The sequence below is a fragment of the Oncorhynchus mykiss genome, chromosome 15 (assembly GCF_013265735.2).
Source record: "Oncorhynchus mykiss isolate Arlee chromosome 15, USDA_OmykA_1.1, whole genome shotgun sequence".
Taxonomy (NCBI): Eukaryota; Metazoa; Chordata; class Actinopteri; order Salmoniformes; family Salmonidae; genus Oncorhynchus; species Oncorhynchus mykiss.
Genome location: NC_048579.1, coordinates 22406621 through 22424680, shown reverse-complemented (window position 1 = coordinate 22424680; position 18060 = coordinate 22406621). Strand labels below are relative to the sequence as shown.

At 45.3% G+C, this 18060-nt stretch overlaps 1 protein-coding gene across 2 annotated transcripts in view; it reads left to right on the top strand.

Moving 5' to 3' along the window:
* LOC110489790 (E3 ubiquitin-protein ligase HECW1) overlaps positions 1-18060 on the top strand; it is a 79165-nt gene that overhangs the window by 22015 nt on the left and 39090 nt on the right. For both annotated transcript variants that reach the window (XM_021562699.2, XM_021562698.2), the window contains exons 6-7: positions 5873-5948; positions 9818-9987. In XM_021562699.2, the coding sequence (XP_021418374.2) occupies positions 5873-5948; positions 9818-9987 (246 nt within the window). The remainder of the gene's footprint in view (positions 1-5872; positions 5949-9817; positions 9988-18060) is intronic.

Genomic DNA, 18060 nt, shown 5'->3' with positions numbered 1-18060 from the left:
CATGATGGCACAGGTTTACATCCCAGCTCTGTGGATGTCAGCATACATTGTGTTGTTTACTATTATGGCTGTGGGTTTCTCAGTCAAGCCATTTGTAATCTAGTACACATTCTTGGAAGGAGAGTCCCTAGAGAGGAATCGCCAAGCCAGTAACACAGAACGCAGATAACACAGTGTGTGTGTGTGTGTGTGTGTGTGTGTGTGTGTGTGTGTGTGTGTGTGTGTGTGTGTGTGTGTGTGTGTGTGTGTGTGTGTGTGTGTGTGTGTGTGTGTGCATCTATGTTGGCGTAAAGTATATGTATGTATGCGTCTCTGTCCTCACTGTGTCCTGACTCTTTAGTCTAAGCCTTGCCGTGCGCTGAGCTGACAGGACCGCTGTGTAAGCTTTTCACTCAGTGGGGCGCCAGCCTTAGCAGTCAGCAGAGCAGCCGCACTGCAGAGGAGAATCCCCCTCTCCTCTTCTCACTCTCTCTCCCTCTGCCTTTGAATCTGACGCTGCCTCTCTGAATCTGACTCGACCAGTTACTCCCATCAATACCCCACTGGCCCTAGTCTGGCCTCAAGTCAGAGTAGGTTCACCTGGGCCATGGCCAAAGGCTTTTTGGGGGGCCTCAGGGGTGGAAAGACAAAGCACCGGTGTAAAATCCTGCAGTGGAAAATGGACATATCATATCAAATCAAATTGTATTGGTCACATACGCATGGTTAGTAGATGTTATTGCGAGCGTAGAGAAATGCTTCTGCTTCTAGAGCCGACAGTGCAGCAGTATCTAACAGGTAATATCTAACAAATTCCACAACAAAACCTAATACACACAATCTAGTAAAGGAGTGGGATAAGAATATATACATGTAAAATATATGGATGAGCAGTGACAGAGCGGCTAAGATGCAATAGATAGTATAGAATAAATAGTGTAGGATACAATATACAGTATATACATATGAGATAAGCAATGCAAGATATGTAAACATTCTTAAAGTGACATTATTCAAGTGACTAGTGTTCCATTTATTAAAGTGATATCAAGTCTGTAGGCAGCCGCCTCTCTGTGCTAGTGATGGCTGTTTAACAATCTGATGGCTTTGAGATAGAAGTTGTTTTTCAGTCTCTCGGTCCCAGCTTTGAAGCACCTGTACTGACCTCGCCTTCTGGATGGAAGCGGGGTGAACAGGCAGTGGCTCGGGTGGTTATTGTCTTTATTGATTTTTCAATTCACCTTCCTGTGACATCGGGTGTCAGGTAGTTTGCCCCCGGTGATGTTGTGCAGACCACACCACCCACTGGAGAGTCCTGCGGTTGTGGGCGGTGCAGTTACCGTACCAGGCAGTGATACAGCCCAACAGGATGCTCTCGATTGTGCAACTGTAAAAGTTAGTGAGGGTTTGAAGAGGAGCTGTTGCGCCTTCTACACCACAATATCTGTGTGTGTGGACCATTTCAGTTTGTCGGTGATATGTACACCGAGGAACTTAAAACTTTCCACTGCTGTCCCTTCAATATAGATAGGGGGGTGCTCGCTTTGCTGTTTCCTGAAGTCTTTTGTTTTGCTGACATTGAGTGAGAGGTTATTTTCCTGACACCACACTCCGAGGGCCCTCACCTCCTGTAGGCTGTCTCGTCGTTGTTGGTAATCAAGCCTACCACTGTTGTGTGGTCTGCAAACTTGATGATTGAGTTGGAGGCGTGCATGGCCACACAGTCGTGGGTGAACAGGAAGTACAGGAGGGGGCTGAGATCAGCGGAGTGGAGATGTTGTTTCCTACCTTCACCACCTGGGGGCGGCCCGTCAGGAAGTTCAGGACCCAGTTGCACAGGGCTGGGTCAAGACCCAGGGACTCAAGCTTAATGATGAGTTTGGAGGGTGCTATGGTGTTAAATGCTGAGCTGTAGTAAATTAACAGCATTCTTACATAGGTATTCCTCTTGTCCAGATAGGATGGGGCAGTGTGCAGTGTGATGGCGATTGCATTATCTGTGGACCTATTGGGGCAGTAAGAAAATTGAAGTGTGTCTAGGATGACAGGTAGGGTGGAGGTGATATGATCCTTGACTAGTCTCTCAAAGTACTTCATGATGACAGAAGTAGTCATTTAATTAATTTACCTTGGTTTTCTTGGGAACAGGAACAATGGTGGCCATCTTGAAGAATGTGGGGAGAGCAGACTGGGATAGGGATTGATTGAATATGTCCGTAAACACACCAGCCAGCTGGTCTGCGCATGCTCTGAGGACGCGACTAGGGATGCCATCTGGGACGGCAGCCTTGCGAGGGTTAACACATTTAAATGGTTTACTCACGTCGGCCACAGAGAAGGATAGCCTACAGTCTTTGGTAGTGGGCCGCGTCGGTGGCACTGTATTGTCCTCAAAGCCCGCAAAGAAGGTGTTTAATATGTCTGGAAGCAAGATGTCGATATCTGCGACGGGGCTGGTTTTCTGTAGATCCTGCCTCATGCGTCTCGTGTTTGAGCCGTTGAATTGCGACTCCACTTTGTCTCTAAACTGACACTTTGCTTGTTACTACACTGTTTGTATTCGGCCGTATTCCCAGTTGCCTTGCCATGATTAAATGCGGTGGTACGTGCTTTCAGTTTTGCGCAAATGCTGCCATCAATCCACGGTTTCTGGTTAGGGAAGGTTTTAATAGGCACAGTGGGTACAGCACCTCCTATACACTTTCTTATAAACTCGCTCACCGAGTCAGCGTATACGCCAATGTTGTTCTCTGAGGCTACCCGGAACATATCCCAGTCCACCTAATCGAAGCAATCTTGAAGCGAGGAATCCGATTGGTCAGACCAGCGTTGGATAGACCTAAGCACGGGTGCTTCTTGTTTTAGTTTCTGCCTATAGGAGGAGAGCAACAAGATGGAGTCATGGTCAGATTTGCCAAAAGGAGGGCGGGGGCCTTGTGTGCATTGTGGAAGTTAGAGTAGCAATGGTCGAGCGTGTTACTCGCTCGTGTACTGCAATCGATATGTTGATAGAATTTAGGTTGCCTTGTTCTCAAATTAGCTTTGTTAAAATCCCCAGCTACAATAAATGCAGCCTCAGGATATATGGTTTCCAGTTTGCATGAAGTGCAGTGAAGTTCCTTGATTGCGTCTTGGTATCTGCTTGCGGAGGGATATACACGGCTGTGACAATAACCGAGGAGTGTTCACTTGGGAGATAATACGGTTGGCATTTGATTGTGAAGAATTCTAGGTCAGGTGAACAAAAGGACTTGAGTTCCTGTATGTTGTTACAATTACACCATGAGTCGTTAATCATGAAACACACACCCCTCCCTTCTTCTTACTGGAGAGATGTTTAATCCTGTCGGCGCGATCCACTGAAAATCCTGTTGGCTACTGACTCAGACAGCATGTCCCAAGCTAGCCATGTTTCCGTGAAACAGACTATGTTACATTCCCGGATATCTCTTTGGAAAGCAACTCATGCCCTGATTCCGTTGACTTTGATAACTAGGGACTGGACATTAGCAAGTGATATACTCGGAAGCGGTGGGTGGTGTGTGCGCATCCGAAGCCTCAGAAGAAGACCGCTCCCGCACCCTCTCCTCCGGTGGCGTTGTTTTGGGCCTCTGGAATCAATTAAAATGCCCTGGGAGGTGCAGACAAAGGATCCACTTTGAGAAAGTCATATTCCTGGTCGTAATGCTGGTTGTGCTGGTAAGTTGGCATCTCTCTGATATCCAATAGTTCTTCCCGGCTGTATGTAATAACACTTAAGGTTTTCTGGGCTAACAATGTAAGAAATAATACATAAAAAAACAAAATACTGCACAGTTTCCTAAGGACTAGAAGCGAAGCTGCCATCTCTATCGGTGCCATCTTTAATATTAATGCACATGTGTACTAGGTCCTATCCCACCACATCCCATGGCTTTTATAGACACACTTCTTCCCATAGCAATCTCCTTTTGTCAGCAAAACTCTCTGTCCCACTGTCTGTATACACTAAGTGATGACTCTAATGTAGCATCTCTCTCTCTCTCTCTCTCTCTCTCTCTCTCTCTCTCTCTCTCTCTCTCTCTCTCTCTCTCTCTCTCTCTCTCTCTCTATCTTTCATTGTGATGACTCCTCCACCATTGGATTCAATTAGAGGATGTGTTCTCTGAACTGGAAGATGACAAAGATGGTAGACAAATGAAGATGTCCCACTCAGGCCATTTACCATTGAAAAAAAATGGTCAGTTCCGGTCTGCTTAACGGGGTGGCTCTCCCATAGGCACCCATGCATTAGCAGCTGGGTCTGGTCTGCTTAGTTCATTAACTGTATAAGAACCAGAAAAAAACAGAGGGAGTGGGATGTCTCACTTTTGTCTCGGAAGATGATAGAACAAGGAAGGTGATATGGGGGAGCTGTCCGACAGATCCGCTCGGTGTCTATTTATGGCTTTTGCCCTTTAATTTAATTCATATCCACTCTGCAGATGTAGTACGGCTTGATCTTGAGTAAGAGCATCGCCTGCTAACTCAAATAGTGGGGACAGAGTGCTTAAACATTTATTTGTTTAACTCACCGTTGAAGACTGATGGGTACAGTCCATATTGAGACATTCCTGTAAATATGTGCATAATTTGGTAGAAACAATATTGTATCTTTCAAGAGCAGAAATGAAAACCCCTACAGGTCAGATAGTTATCAAAGTATTTGTATTTGTTTTCTCCACTTGGCCCCTCCTCAACCTGAATGCATTATTTGCAGGAAGTAGGACGATCGATTACTGCGTTTCCTCATCAATCATGTCTCACCCTCCAACTGGGCTCAGATCAAGATTTAGTTTTGATTTACATTTGGTTGAGTTGTCAACTAACGTGAATTCAACAACAAAATGTCATTGGATTTAGGTTAAAAGTGAAAAAAATATGAAATGCCTTTACGTTGATTGCTTTTTGCTAATCCAATCAGCTTTCTACGTTGATTCAACATCATCACATTTATTTTGGGGGTTGAAATAACTTTGATTCATCCAGTTCTCTTTGACATCTTTTAATTCAGGATATTTTTTTTTCTTCACATTTGTATAATCTTGTTATTGTGAAACTAGTGCCAATTCATTTTGTGACTGAATCTATGGTTCAGCTGTAATTTGATTAATCTGGCAGTCAGATTATGTTAATCTCTCTGTGTTACGGTATAATCTATGAATAGACCTTGTTGTTGGCCTCTGTTTTATGTTCAGGACCAAAGGATTTGCATTTCTTTGTCTAAAACTGGTCCAAACACCTGCTCTTAAGGTTATTTTGTTCACTTGCCAATTGTTTCTGTTACTGGCATTTAAGGCTTTTGTTTTGTAATAAACATTTAGAAAATGGTGGGCGAAGTCACTTCCCACCGAGATATCAAAAGAGTTTTGAGGGCACGGTACAGATTTGTGAATCTCTAGTGTAGCAAATACAGTGTTGACACACACACAATTTTCTCCACTATGTCAGAGACAGCTGATGGGTTCTGGGTGTTGGTGTTTCCTCCATCAGAGAGCCCTGGATGGGAGGGCTGATGCAGCTACAGTTTTCTATGTTCTGAGAAGGCCTCTCCCTGGGGGCCTCTCCCTGGGGGCCTCTCCCTGGGGGCCTCTCCCTGCTCTTCCTCTTCCTTCCTGGAGACTGGATCAATTGAGCCCTAATGAATGCAAGGCTATTGATCCCCCAGCCCTCAGCCTGAAATACTGGATCTCACTTCCCAGACAGGACAGGACAGATAAGGAGGAGGAGGAGGAGAGAGGGGGAGGGAAGGTAAGGGGAGGTAGTGCATGTAACTCACTCCCTACTGTAATGTCGCTTCCTTCCTCCCTGTTCCTGTCTATCTCTCATTGCTCTTTCTCATTTTCTCTCTTTCTCTCTGTTTCTTTCCTCACAGGTGCTGAAGCCAGTGGTCAGCCAGGAGGTCACACAGAGTCTTGGCAACAGAAGGCTCATCAGTTTCTCTCTCTCAGGTGAGTCACTCTTCCTCCATCCCTCCGTCCCTCTTTTAACACAGGGTGTCACATGGGACAGGAGGAGCTCTGTTTGGCACCACTGATACCTCTTTCTTTCTCTTCAGGTCTATTTTAGGTCAGAAGGTCAGGCTCAATGTCAGTCAATTGATTTATAAATGTGGTCTATTTTAGACTTCAAGGGGAGACTCTCCCTTGTTTTGGTTCTATATCAGGCTTTGTGTTGATATTGTCAATGTTTCATTTTAGCAGGAGAGGGTATAGTCAACCATGCATAAAGCTCTGCTTTTTAACACCAGAACCTCCTGGCCTTTCAGCCTATAAGTACCCGCTAGACAACGCCGCCGGACGCACCTTTAGCATATGCATCAGATGCATATCAACCCTCAAGGTGCGCAAACATAAGCACCACCACTTGATAAATAGTGCATAAACTATCATAAAGGATTAATTGCATGAATAAATATAGCCTTTTAAAACAATTATGTCAATGGTTATTTGTTTAGATCATGTCAAGGACATGTTTTGTATAATTTTACCAAGTCCTAGGAAACACATAGGCCTATAGACTATTTTCGTAGTAATATAGTTATAGTAATTAATAATGTCCAGTTACAGCTTCTTTTGGCCAAATAGAAACTGAGAAGATAATAGTAGAACCAGGTGCACAGGCGAAATGATTTGCTGCATTCCTGAACCAAAGCACCAGTGCATGAACAATTGTAAAGGATGAATTGCATAAATAAATATATTGTAATTGTAATTTTATTATGTTACTAGTTTTTGCTTAGTAGCCAGAGCAATGTTGCTGGCCAAATGGGCATGTGCTGAATGCACGGATATTCTTAAAAAAAAGGGGGAGCAGAGCTGTACCTCTTGAACTATGAGAGTTATTTGGCAAAGGTAAGTGTAATAAAAACTGCAGAATATTCTCTATCTGATACTTGGCTACAGGCTAACTTTTATTACGTGTGAAATTAGTTTCACACATAGTTTAGGTGTAGTTTAGGTGTAGATTTGATGGGCCGGCTGTGCAGGCTGACTGACATCGTTTGTTTCCCGCTCATCAAGTTGGACAGAGTCAAGGATATGTTTTGCATTATTCTAAAGGCCTACTGCACCATGTAGCATGAATTTGTTACCCATACAATAGATTTGATTAGTATCAGAGTTATAGTAAATAAAACGGTTCCATAACAACTTCTTTTTACAAAGTAAAATGTAAAAGACAGTGGTATGATAAATAGGCATAACAAACGCATCATTTCACTAAACTAAATTAAATCAACCTCTTCACCCTCCTTATCATTAAGTTAGGCCTCATTTAAATTCAATTGTGAAGTAAAGGTGCACAATTATCGCCCATTCATCCATTTGTCATTCATTCAGTGAATAGAGAGAGAGAGAGAAGCTTTAGCACCTGGCTGGGTACCAACGTTCTACAACACATTTCTTAGCAGATTAAGTTGGGAATAGGTGTGGGAAAAAACTGTTAAAAAGGCTCTAAATGCTTTTTTTGTGATTTCAAAATTCTGACAAATGAGCAGTGTAAAATACAAACATTTAGGAAAAGTCAGGGAAGGAGCAGGACATGGCTTATTTTTTGTGCATTTTTTCATTTTTCTTTACAAAATCAACCGTCAGTGACCTTTGGCCTATGGCGGTTCTAGTGTTAAGGTACCACTACTGACATTTTGGAGGCATCTATAACTTTGGAATTTGTCTATATCTATTTGAGCAAGAGCATTGGCGAAAACTTTCAATGCAGTTTCTCTCTCTCTTTCTCTCTTCATGGTAGGTGGATAAACTACATATTTGTCCTTAGCTATACATACACTTTAAAAGCAAATGTGTAGCTATATTTTGGAAGTGTTTGTTGTGGTGCTCTGTTAAGAGCCAATCGCCCATGCAGTGCCTGGGGCTTGTTGTATCTGGCCCTACTGTACTGTGCCCATGCCTCCACAGCTCAACATCCCCCACAAGTGTCACTGATGCCCTGGCAATCTGTACTGTAGCTATTTTTCACATTGCTATGGATAGGGCCTCTGGAGCTACCTTCCAAAAGTAGCTGTTTTTCAGATGCCTGTTGGAATGTTCCATTTGATTCGCTGACTTCGGTCAATATAGGCTGTCATCTTCAGGAACCCTTCAGGAGTCCTCTTTCAAGTCTTTGACTGCTGCAGGTCCACATTGACCTTCCTTTTGTCGCTCTCTAAAGAGGAGCTGAAACCAAGGCTATTCTTTCATGTGCACATAAAGGGGTCACACTTTCGGCATATTATTACATGGAATAGTTACAGGACAAACATCTACATAGTAACTACTCATTTGAACACAGTTTTAATTCACCCATTTTTCTGCACCATGTACATTCTGGTTTTTGAAGGACCTATATAGTAACTATATGGTGCGAAGGCAACATAATGTGAAGAGTAGTCCAGAACTGTTATGTTACTATGAGAAATGGGAGGCGCCACAAGATGAAACATATTCTGTATTTTCAAGTATCCTCCTTTTTCCCGCCCACTACTCCCTTACCTGGAGTAAAAGCTGAAAAGCTGTTGCCACTCTATCCAAGCTTTCCTCAAACAATGAAACTATACCCCAAACGAGCACGAACATTTCACCACACGCAGTTAAGCTACACACACTCTCTTTTAACGCACATACGTCGTTCAACCCCACCACTCTGTATGGCTTTAGCCATTGACCGTGTCGTGTTCTCATATATATTTCATTCATAACCACTTCTCTCTTGCTACTGCTTTAGAAATGCTGGTACAAATATGAGCATTAGCGACTTAGCTACCAAGCAGGCCAGTGTTGACTGCTGTCTGTACCCCGTCTCCCGTTATCCACAAACCCTCCTTCCCCTTGTCTGCTACCACAGTCACCCCCCTAGAGGGAGGGAGGGAGGGAGGGAGGGAGGGAGGGAGGGAGGGAGGGAGGGAGGGAGGGAGGGACGGACAGACAGACAGACAGACAGACAGACAGACAGACAGACAGATGGGTTGATTGGAGTGGAGGAGAGGGAGCTAGCGCTTACAGTCTGAAAGGGGGGGGATCTCCTGGCCCAGGCTATTGTTTGTGATTTATCGAGCGGCCCAGAGCAGCTATAGGCAGCGGACACGCAGAGGGAGAAAGAGAACTACACCGCCACAAGCTTTGATCAATGGGGTACGACTGGAGGCCGAGTTGTAAACAAGGCCCAGAACCATTAACAGCCAGATCCACACACTGCGTTTGATCGCTCAGTCTCCCTCTGTTAGGAGATGAATATTTGAACAGGTTATCAGGCTCTTGAGCGGTTTGTAGACTTCTATCTTTCTCGCCCTGTTTCCACGTTTTTTTATCTTCCTGTTTCTCTCGCCCAATCACCAGCTTTTACCGTACGTCACCCATTTTGTCTTTACATTTGAGTAATGTAGCAGACACATTGACAGATATTTCACCTAGTCAGCTCGGGGATTCGAATCAGCAACCTTTCCGTTACTGGCCCAACACTCTTAAACGCTAGGCTACCTGCCATCCTGGAGAGGGAATATTTAGAGAGAATATAGTTACACCCCTTCAAACTACAGAATACAGTCTATATGACTCTCTCTCTCTCTCTCTCTCTCTCTCTCTCTCTCTCTCTCTCTCTCTCTCTCTCTCTCTCTCTCTCTCTCTCTCTCTCTCTCTTCTCTCTCTCTCTCTCTTCTCTCTCTCTCTCTCTCTCTTCTCTCTTCTCTCTCTCTCTCTCTCTCTCTCTCTCTCTCTCTCTCTCTCTCTCTCTCTCCTCTCTCTCTCTCTCTCTCTCTCTCTCTCTCTCTCTCTCTCTCTCTCTCTCTCTCTCTCTCTCTCTCTCTCTCTCTCTCTCTCTCTCTCAGATGTCCAAGCGGTGGGGCTGAAGAAGGGCATGTTCTTCAACCCTGACCCCTACCTGAAGATCGCCATCCAGCCCGGCAAGCACAGCCTCTACCCCGCGCTGCCCCACCACGGCCAGGAGAAACGCTCCCGCATTGTCTGCAACACCATCAACCCTGTTTGGCAGAGAGAGGTGAGTCTGACTGCTGGGTTGGAAGGGTTGACAGTGGTCTAGGGTTGACAGTGGTCTCTGGGTATTCTAGAAACTGTACCTTGTTTCTGTGACAGTGTCACCAGTTTATTCAAGTGTCTTCAGGTTTGAACCCAGGGAGGTATGGCAAGACGTCAGCAAGGGAAAAGCATTATAAGTGTATGTCACAAAACAATACACACACTATACAATACAGAATGGAGGTAGATGTGAAAACTTGATAATGATAATGCGTTCATCCTTAATGGATCTTGGTCAGCGTTGATGGATCCTCTATGGCGTCGTGTGTCTGGGGATATAATTCTACCCTGACACGTCTTTTGTGAACATGTCTGAACTCAGGGCTTGGGGGAACCTGCCATTTTGAAAGGCAAATCTGAGAAATGCATGGCATGAATAGGGTGAAGAAAGTGATGGAAGGTGTAGGAACTGTGAGAAGAGTTGGTGACAGGCTTGCAGTCAGACAGGTTGGGAAGTGTCCCTATTTTGTGTCCAACCTCGACTGTCCGTCTCTGCTACACTGAGTATTTGGCAAGGACATCTAATTCGTCTCGCAGACATTGTTCTTGAGAATGTTGACACTGGCCGGGGAAACGCATTTGACACAGTGGCCTCAAAGCTCAAAGGATTTTAGATAGGGGAAGACTCAGACTGTGGTGTGAGCTGCATGCCTGTGGGATAGTGTTATTTCCCCCACCTATCTTTTTGCCTTAGTTTGTATACTGTGCATGCTCAGTTTACCTACTTGGTTAGGAACAAAATGTTTGTCCACACCAGAACAAAGGTACTTTTCAAGAGTAAGGAATTGTCATTGAACAGCAGTCCCGGAAGGGGAAAACAACAGGATCAAGGTGGAGAGGTTTGGGACTGCTGTCAGACATTTCATTGGCCTGTTGTGCTTTATTAACGCAACACAGCTCATTGGGAAAGCTGTAGTGTCGCTGTGTGTTTGTCGAGGACTTGTGTCTGACATTGAGATTATTTCTCTTCTTCGCGCGGAGCAGAGCGAGAGAGAGAGACTTGAAAAGGGGAGCCCCTGGGAAGCAACGTCTTTGTGGGTTCCTTGATGCTGCCGCTGAGTTTCCTTTGAACAGTTAAACTTCAGCTCTCAACGCATACCGCTCTGCTCCCTCCATTTTGTCGTAACACTTTGTTAAGTCTGTAGTCTGTACAAGAGAAGTCTCAGGCTTACACTCTAGCAATTTGTGATCAATGAGCCAACTCCAGAAAACAAGCCATTAGATATTCATTGATTGCCTAATTTATTGGTGGATCGATTATAATATTGTGTATTTGTCAAAGTTACCTTTTATGTCACAGTTACACTGGCTGGATTTTTGCCGGCTCACAGAAGAGCCTAAAGAGAATGTGTGTGCCAGCGTAGGTGTGTATGTGTGTAAGTGCGTGTGTGTACACATACACGCGTGCGCATGAGCGCTAAGGAGTTCCTCTCTGTCTCCTCACTACCTACTGTGCGGTTCTTGTGTGACAGAGTGAACGGACTTCCTGTATCTACGTCACAGTGTCCTTGTGGGTTCGCCCGTGTATCCCCCAGCACTGAGGCAAGGGAGGACCATGGCACCGAGCCAAACCCCACATAGCTGGAACACACAGCATCTGTGGAACTTACTGGGTGACTTTGACGGTGTGAAGAAGCACTGTATGCCTTTAAATTTTCAGTAAATAATTTATTTCAAAATAGAACTGCAATGAAAAAGAATCTGACCTGGTATGTAATATCTTGTCGTCTTCATGTTATGGAGGACAACCCCTTTCATTAATTTTCTACATGTATTGCATTCACACCTTATCCCACTGGCTAAGTTGGTCTGGACTTCATTACAAATGCGGGGGTGTTCATTTGGTGGCGACCCACATTCTCCAACTCCACCCGATTTGAAATATGGGTGTACCACAAAGAACGAATGGGTGACACTCAGGGCCCTGCAGTATTTTTTGTTGTTGTCATTTAGCAGACGCTCTTATACAGAGCAATTGGGGTTAAGTGCCTTGCTCAAGGGCACAGACAGATTTGTCACCTAATCAGCTCTGGGATTCCAACCAGCAACCTTTTGGTTGGTGTCAACTGCAACTGGTTTTGAAAGGGTCTTTAGACTCTCTCAGAACAGATGGTGTTAGCATTCTGTGTCTGTCCCATCAAGTCACTGTTGCACATGAATGTGATATGAGGGATTGATAACGTGAGTGGCACCCTGATATGACTCTATGTAACGTCACCCTGTTAGACAGATCTATGGTGGCGCAGAGGGAGAGAGAGACTGGAGAGGGAGAGATGGGGAGAGAAAGATGGGAGAGAGGGATTGGGGAGAGAGATGGGGGAGAGAGAAATTGGGGAGAGAGAAATCGGGGAGAGAGATATGGGGGAGAGAGAGATGGGGAGTGAGAGATGGAGAGAGAGATGGGAGAGAGAGATGGGGGAGAGAGATATGGGGGAGAGACACATGGGGGAGAGAGATATGGAGAGAGAGATGGGGAGAGAGAGATGGGGAGAGAGAGATGGGGGAGAAAGATGGAGAGAGAGAGATGGGGAGAGAGAGATGGGGAGAGAGAGATGGAGGAGAGAGAGATGGGGAGAGAGATGGGGGAGAGAGAGATGGGGAGAGAGAGATGGGGGGAGAAAGATGTAGAGAGAGATGGGGAGAGAGAGATGGGGGAGAGAGATGGGGAGAGAGAGATGGGGAGAGAGAGATGGGGGAGAAAGATGGAGAGAGAGATGGGGAGAGAGAGATGGGGGAGAGAGATGGGGAGAGAGAGATGGGGAGAGAGAGATGGGGGGAGAAAGATGGAGAGAGAGATGGGGAGAGAGATGGGGGAGAGAGAGATGTGGAGAGAGAGATGGAGAGAGAGAGATGGGGAGAGAGAGATGGGGGGAGAAAGATGGAGAGAGAGATGGGGAGAGAGAGATGGGGAGAGAGAGATGGGGGAGAGAGATGGGGAGAGAGAGATGGGGGAGAGAGAGATGGAGAGAGAGGGATGGGGAGAGAGAGATAGGGAGAGAGAGATGGGGGAGAGAGAGATGGGGGAGAGAGAGATGGGGAGAGCAAGATGGGGAGAGAGAGATGGGTGGAGAAAGATGGAGAGATAGATGGGGAGAGAGAGATGGGGGAGAGAGAGATGGGGAGAGAGAGATGGGGAGAGAGAGATGGGGGAGAGAGAGATGGGGAGAGAGATGGGGAGAGAGAGATGGGGGGAGAAAGATGGAGAGAGAGATGGGGAGAGAGAGATGGGGAGAGAGAGATGGGGGGGAGAAAGATGGAGAGAGAGATGGGGAGAGAGAGATGGGGAGAGAGAGATGGGGGAGAGAGGGATGGGGAGAGAGAGATGGGGGAGAGAGCGAGAGATGGAGCAAATGAGTGTTCAAGAGGCGGAGAGCAGAGGCGAAGAAATGAACTCTGATGGAAATACGGGAACCCTGGTCAGTGCAAGAGGAATGGGAAAGATATCCCCATCCCTTTTTGATTCCCTTCAGTGAATTGGTTCCATGGGGGCCATGTCAGTGACATCTGCTATCTCCCCACAGACTGTAACTATAACATCAATACAGTGCTCCCATGCTGGCTATATGCAGACCAACGACCCACTTCCTTCTGTACCATAGATGAAATTCTCAGTGAGTGGACTCATTTGGAATCGTCATCTGTATACCTTGGAGCTCCTTCCCCAGTAGACTAATTTGGATCCTGCTTTTGTGGACCAATTTCATATCGAATTTGTCTTTCTGCACTGCAGACTATCCTGGACTAGTGGAGCTATCCTGTCATCACTGTTACACACTCTCCCACTTCCTGTCGGGGTCATCTCCACAGCCATAAATGTCCTTTAGGATTTACAGCCCTGCCGCCAATGAAATATACTGCCTGCCATGTCATACATGTGGCCATAACTCACACCCGCTCAGAGAGAGAGAGATAGAGAGAGACAGAGAGAGAGAGACAGAGAGAGAGAGAGAGATACAGACAGACAGACAGACAGACAGACAGACAGACAGACAGACAGAGACTGTGCAGTAACACTGATGCTTTACAGCAGCTCATGTGATCTCCATGGTGTCTCCATGGTGATAGGGACTTGAAGGGTTAAGGGTGTCGTACAAGTTTCTGTGGAAGGGAGCAAAACCCAACTCTGCTACATACCAATGACCTCCCTTTTAAGGTTAATGGATTTTAGGACACAAATGGGCAACCTGACATGAGTCAAGGGTCTATTCCCTTTCATGGGTTGTTGCTGGTGAGGCTATGAAGAGTAGCCTCTCACAAGCTGTGGTGGAGATGGGTGTCCTTTCCTCCAAGGTTTAATGCACCAACAATGCAGTTGTAATGTGAGATCCGTCATTCTCCTCTCTCTCCCTCTCGGTCACTGCACTTAAAGGCAGGGAACACACGCACAGTGTGAATAATTGATTGATTCATTTCCGTGAATGTGTTAAGGAAGTCATTTGTGCATATTGAAGGAGAAAAAGTTGCATGTTATGCCCTGTGAAGTGGAACAGTAGGCATTGATGATGCCATAAAACTGGTTTGCTGTGCTGTATATTTCATGTACAGCATATAGGATATACATATAGTACATTTCAATCTGTGTGGCTATATCACCCTCTTATAGCAATGTCCTATACCATCCCTCCATTTTGTGTCTTTTGGGAAGTGCTTAAAATGTGATGCAGTCCTGATGGCCCAGTCATGAATCAAGCCCGTGACCTCTCCCTGGCCCAGGCTAATCTTTCTCACTCTGGCCGCGCCGGAGTATTTAGCCCCTGTCACACTCTATTTCGCCTGGCATATTTGGTACCTCCTGAGGCGGGACTGGGCACGTACTGTAGCTGTAGCTACCTTAGCGCTTGACTAAGCAGGCCTGTCTGACTCTGCACAAGGCATTTCATCATCAAACCCCTGATGCCTGTATGCCGTTCATGCCTTCTGAGTATTGCCACACACTGACTCACCGAACACCACAGGAATGTTAATGGCTGGACGGGAGAAAGGTTTCATCCATTTGGAGGCACTCGGTTGATGATTTCTGCTATTGTTGCTCAGTACGTACTGAGCAAACTCTCCTCGCGTTCTTTGTGAGCCAAGATAACAGGAGGCAGGTACGGTGGCTCCCGTAGGACACGTAAAGGTGAGTCAAAAGGAACACACAACGATAATTCACAAGGGCTACATAGTGAACATAACAAACACGATTGTTTACTATGGATACTCGTGACAGTTAAATAGGTGTATGCTGCACAGTGTCTGTGAATTGAAGCTCTCGACTCTCTCGTTTTTACGCAGTTACCTGTGGTTTCGGCTTTACATGTTCTTCTCTCCGTGTGTAGCCATGCCCGGTATGGTCAATCAGGAAATCCGTGCCACCTTTTTGACCTTCTTAGACTTTCAACACGTGATGAAGAGGGAAAATCACAAAGTGTTAGAAGTAGACAGCATATGAAGAGAATGGGAGCATTTCAATAGCTCAAAAAAGGTGTTCCCGCCACAGTTATCCCCTGTCGGCACAGAAGGCTAATAATCTCCTGATTGACCATACTGCCATGGCTATATACTGAAAAAATATGATTTAAGAGATCTTCCATGGTGACGCAGAGGATAAAAGACCTGGCTTGGGAACCAATCATTGCAGGTTTAAACCCCAGATTGTTAACATTAAGTGTAAAAAAAAAAATACAGTTGTGTTTGTGTAATTAAATTAAGTCTTATTGAATAAATTAAAATGCCATGTCTCTATATCACCTACGTTGTGTTATCTGTGGTGGTTAGTAAAGACGTTGTGCACAACATTTTAGTGAATGTTAGGAGAACATTCTGAGGATATTTCAGTAAAAAAATATATATATTTTAACATATATAAAGATTTGGTTATCAAAAACATTCACTGAATGTTTTTGGGATGTTATCGTAATACTGTTAGTTAAATCCCTAACTAGAACTTAAAAGGGAATCTTAGCTAATGTTCTGTCAGTGTCTAGTGATATTGTCAGCTAACAGAAGTTAGAAGGTCAGAAATACTTCTAAATGTCACCATTATGTGCTGTTTTGTTGTTGTCCTTCCTGGTTTGGACCTGTATCTGTATTGCATGTTTAACTCTGTTCCATTTTCTTCCTATGAGTAAGGTACACTACGTTACCAAAAGTATGTGGACACCTGCTCGTCAAACATCTCATTCCAAAATCATGGGCATTAATATGTTGTTGGTCCTCCCTTTGCTGCTATAACAGCCTCTATTCTTCTGGGAAGGATTTCCACTAGATGTTCGAACATGGCTGCAGAGCCACGAGCATTAGGTGTTCGATAGGGTTGAGGTCAGGGCTCTGTGCAGGCCAGTCAATTTCTTCCACACCAATCTCGTAAAAAAACATTTCTGTATGGGCTTGGCTTTGCGCACGGTGGCATTGCCATGCTGAAATAGCAAAGGGCCTTCCCCAAACTGTTGCCACAAAGTTGGAAGCACAGAATCATCTATAATGCGTTAGTATATATCTCTTCACTGGAACTAAGGGGCTTAGCCCGAACCATGAAAAACAGCCCCAGACCATTATTCCTCCTTCACCAAACTTTAGAGTTGGCACTATGCATTGGGGCAGATAGCGTTCTCAGATTCGTCCATCGGACTGCCAGATGGTGAAGCATCACCAGAGAACACATTTCCATTGCTCCAGAGTCCAATGGCGGTGAGCTTTACAACACTCCAGCCAACACTTGGCATTGCGCATGGTGATCTCAGGCTTGTGTGCTGCTGCTCAGCTATGGAAGCCCATTTCATGAAGCCCCCGACAAACAGTTATTGTGCTGACTTTGCTTCCAGAGGCAGTTTGGAACTCAGTAGTGAGTGTTTACACGCTATGCCCTCAGCACTTAGCGGTCCTGTTCTGTGAGCTTGTGTGACCTATAACTTCGCGCCTGAGTCGTTGTTGCTCCTAGACATTTCCACTTCACAATAACAGGACTTACATTTTTAAAATTTGACCTTTATTTAACTAGGCAAGTCAGTTAAGAACAAATTGTTATTTACAATGACGATCTACCCCGGACGACGCTGGGCCAATTGTGCGCTGCCCTATGGGACTCTCAATCATGGCCGTATATGATACAGCCTGGATTCAAACCAGGGACTGTAGTGACAGCTCCTGCACTGAGATGCAGTGCCTTAGACCGCTGCGCCACTCGGGAACATCTATTGCACTGGAGCAGCTCTAGCAGGGCAGAAATTTGAGGAACTCACTTGTTGGAAATGTGGCATCCTATGATGGTGCCACGTTGAAAGTCACTGAGCTCTCCAGTAAGGCCATTCTACTGTCAATGTTTGTCTATGAAGATTGCATGGCTGTTTGCTCGATTTTACATACCTGTCAGCAATGGGTGTTGCTGAAATAGACGAATCCACTCATTTGAAGGGGTGTTCACATACTTTTGTATATACAATGTATAATGTAACTGCTGGCTCTAGGAGTTGGCTTTAATTTGGGATTCATTCAGAATAGTGCAACGGCCCCTGACCTAGAATTTTCTGGAGTGTGCTGCTACTATTTGGCTAACACGATTATCACTGCGACCACTGAGTGTGTTCCGTTTCCCCCTCTCTGAACCTGAGGGAGACAGCCACTCCCGCTAATCAGGCTAATCAGGGAAGCTACACGAACACTCAGTATGCTAACACTTTGCTTTATTAAAGTCGAGAAGTGATATGACGGCTTGGAACTGGGAGAATGACTCACTCTGTGCATCCCACCAAAGCATTTCCCTCGCTCCTGGCACTCAAACACAGCAAACACTTCTGTATTCTCTCAAGTGGCTTGGTTTGTTTATCCTTTATGTGTTTGTGCGAGGCTGTAGGCTAATGATAGCTAGCACGGAGCATGTTTTCGTTACTCCTCAGTTCCTCCACAGCACCTTGTAAATTAGGAAGGGAGGTTTACTTGAGGGGATCCATCTTAATGGTTAACCACCCTGGCCGGGCTTTAAGTGACAACAAACAATGTTGTGAACCTTACTCTACAGAGGGATGTTTTTGTTTTCTGGTAGGTTAGCTTAGCTTAG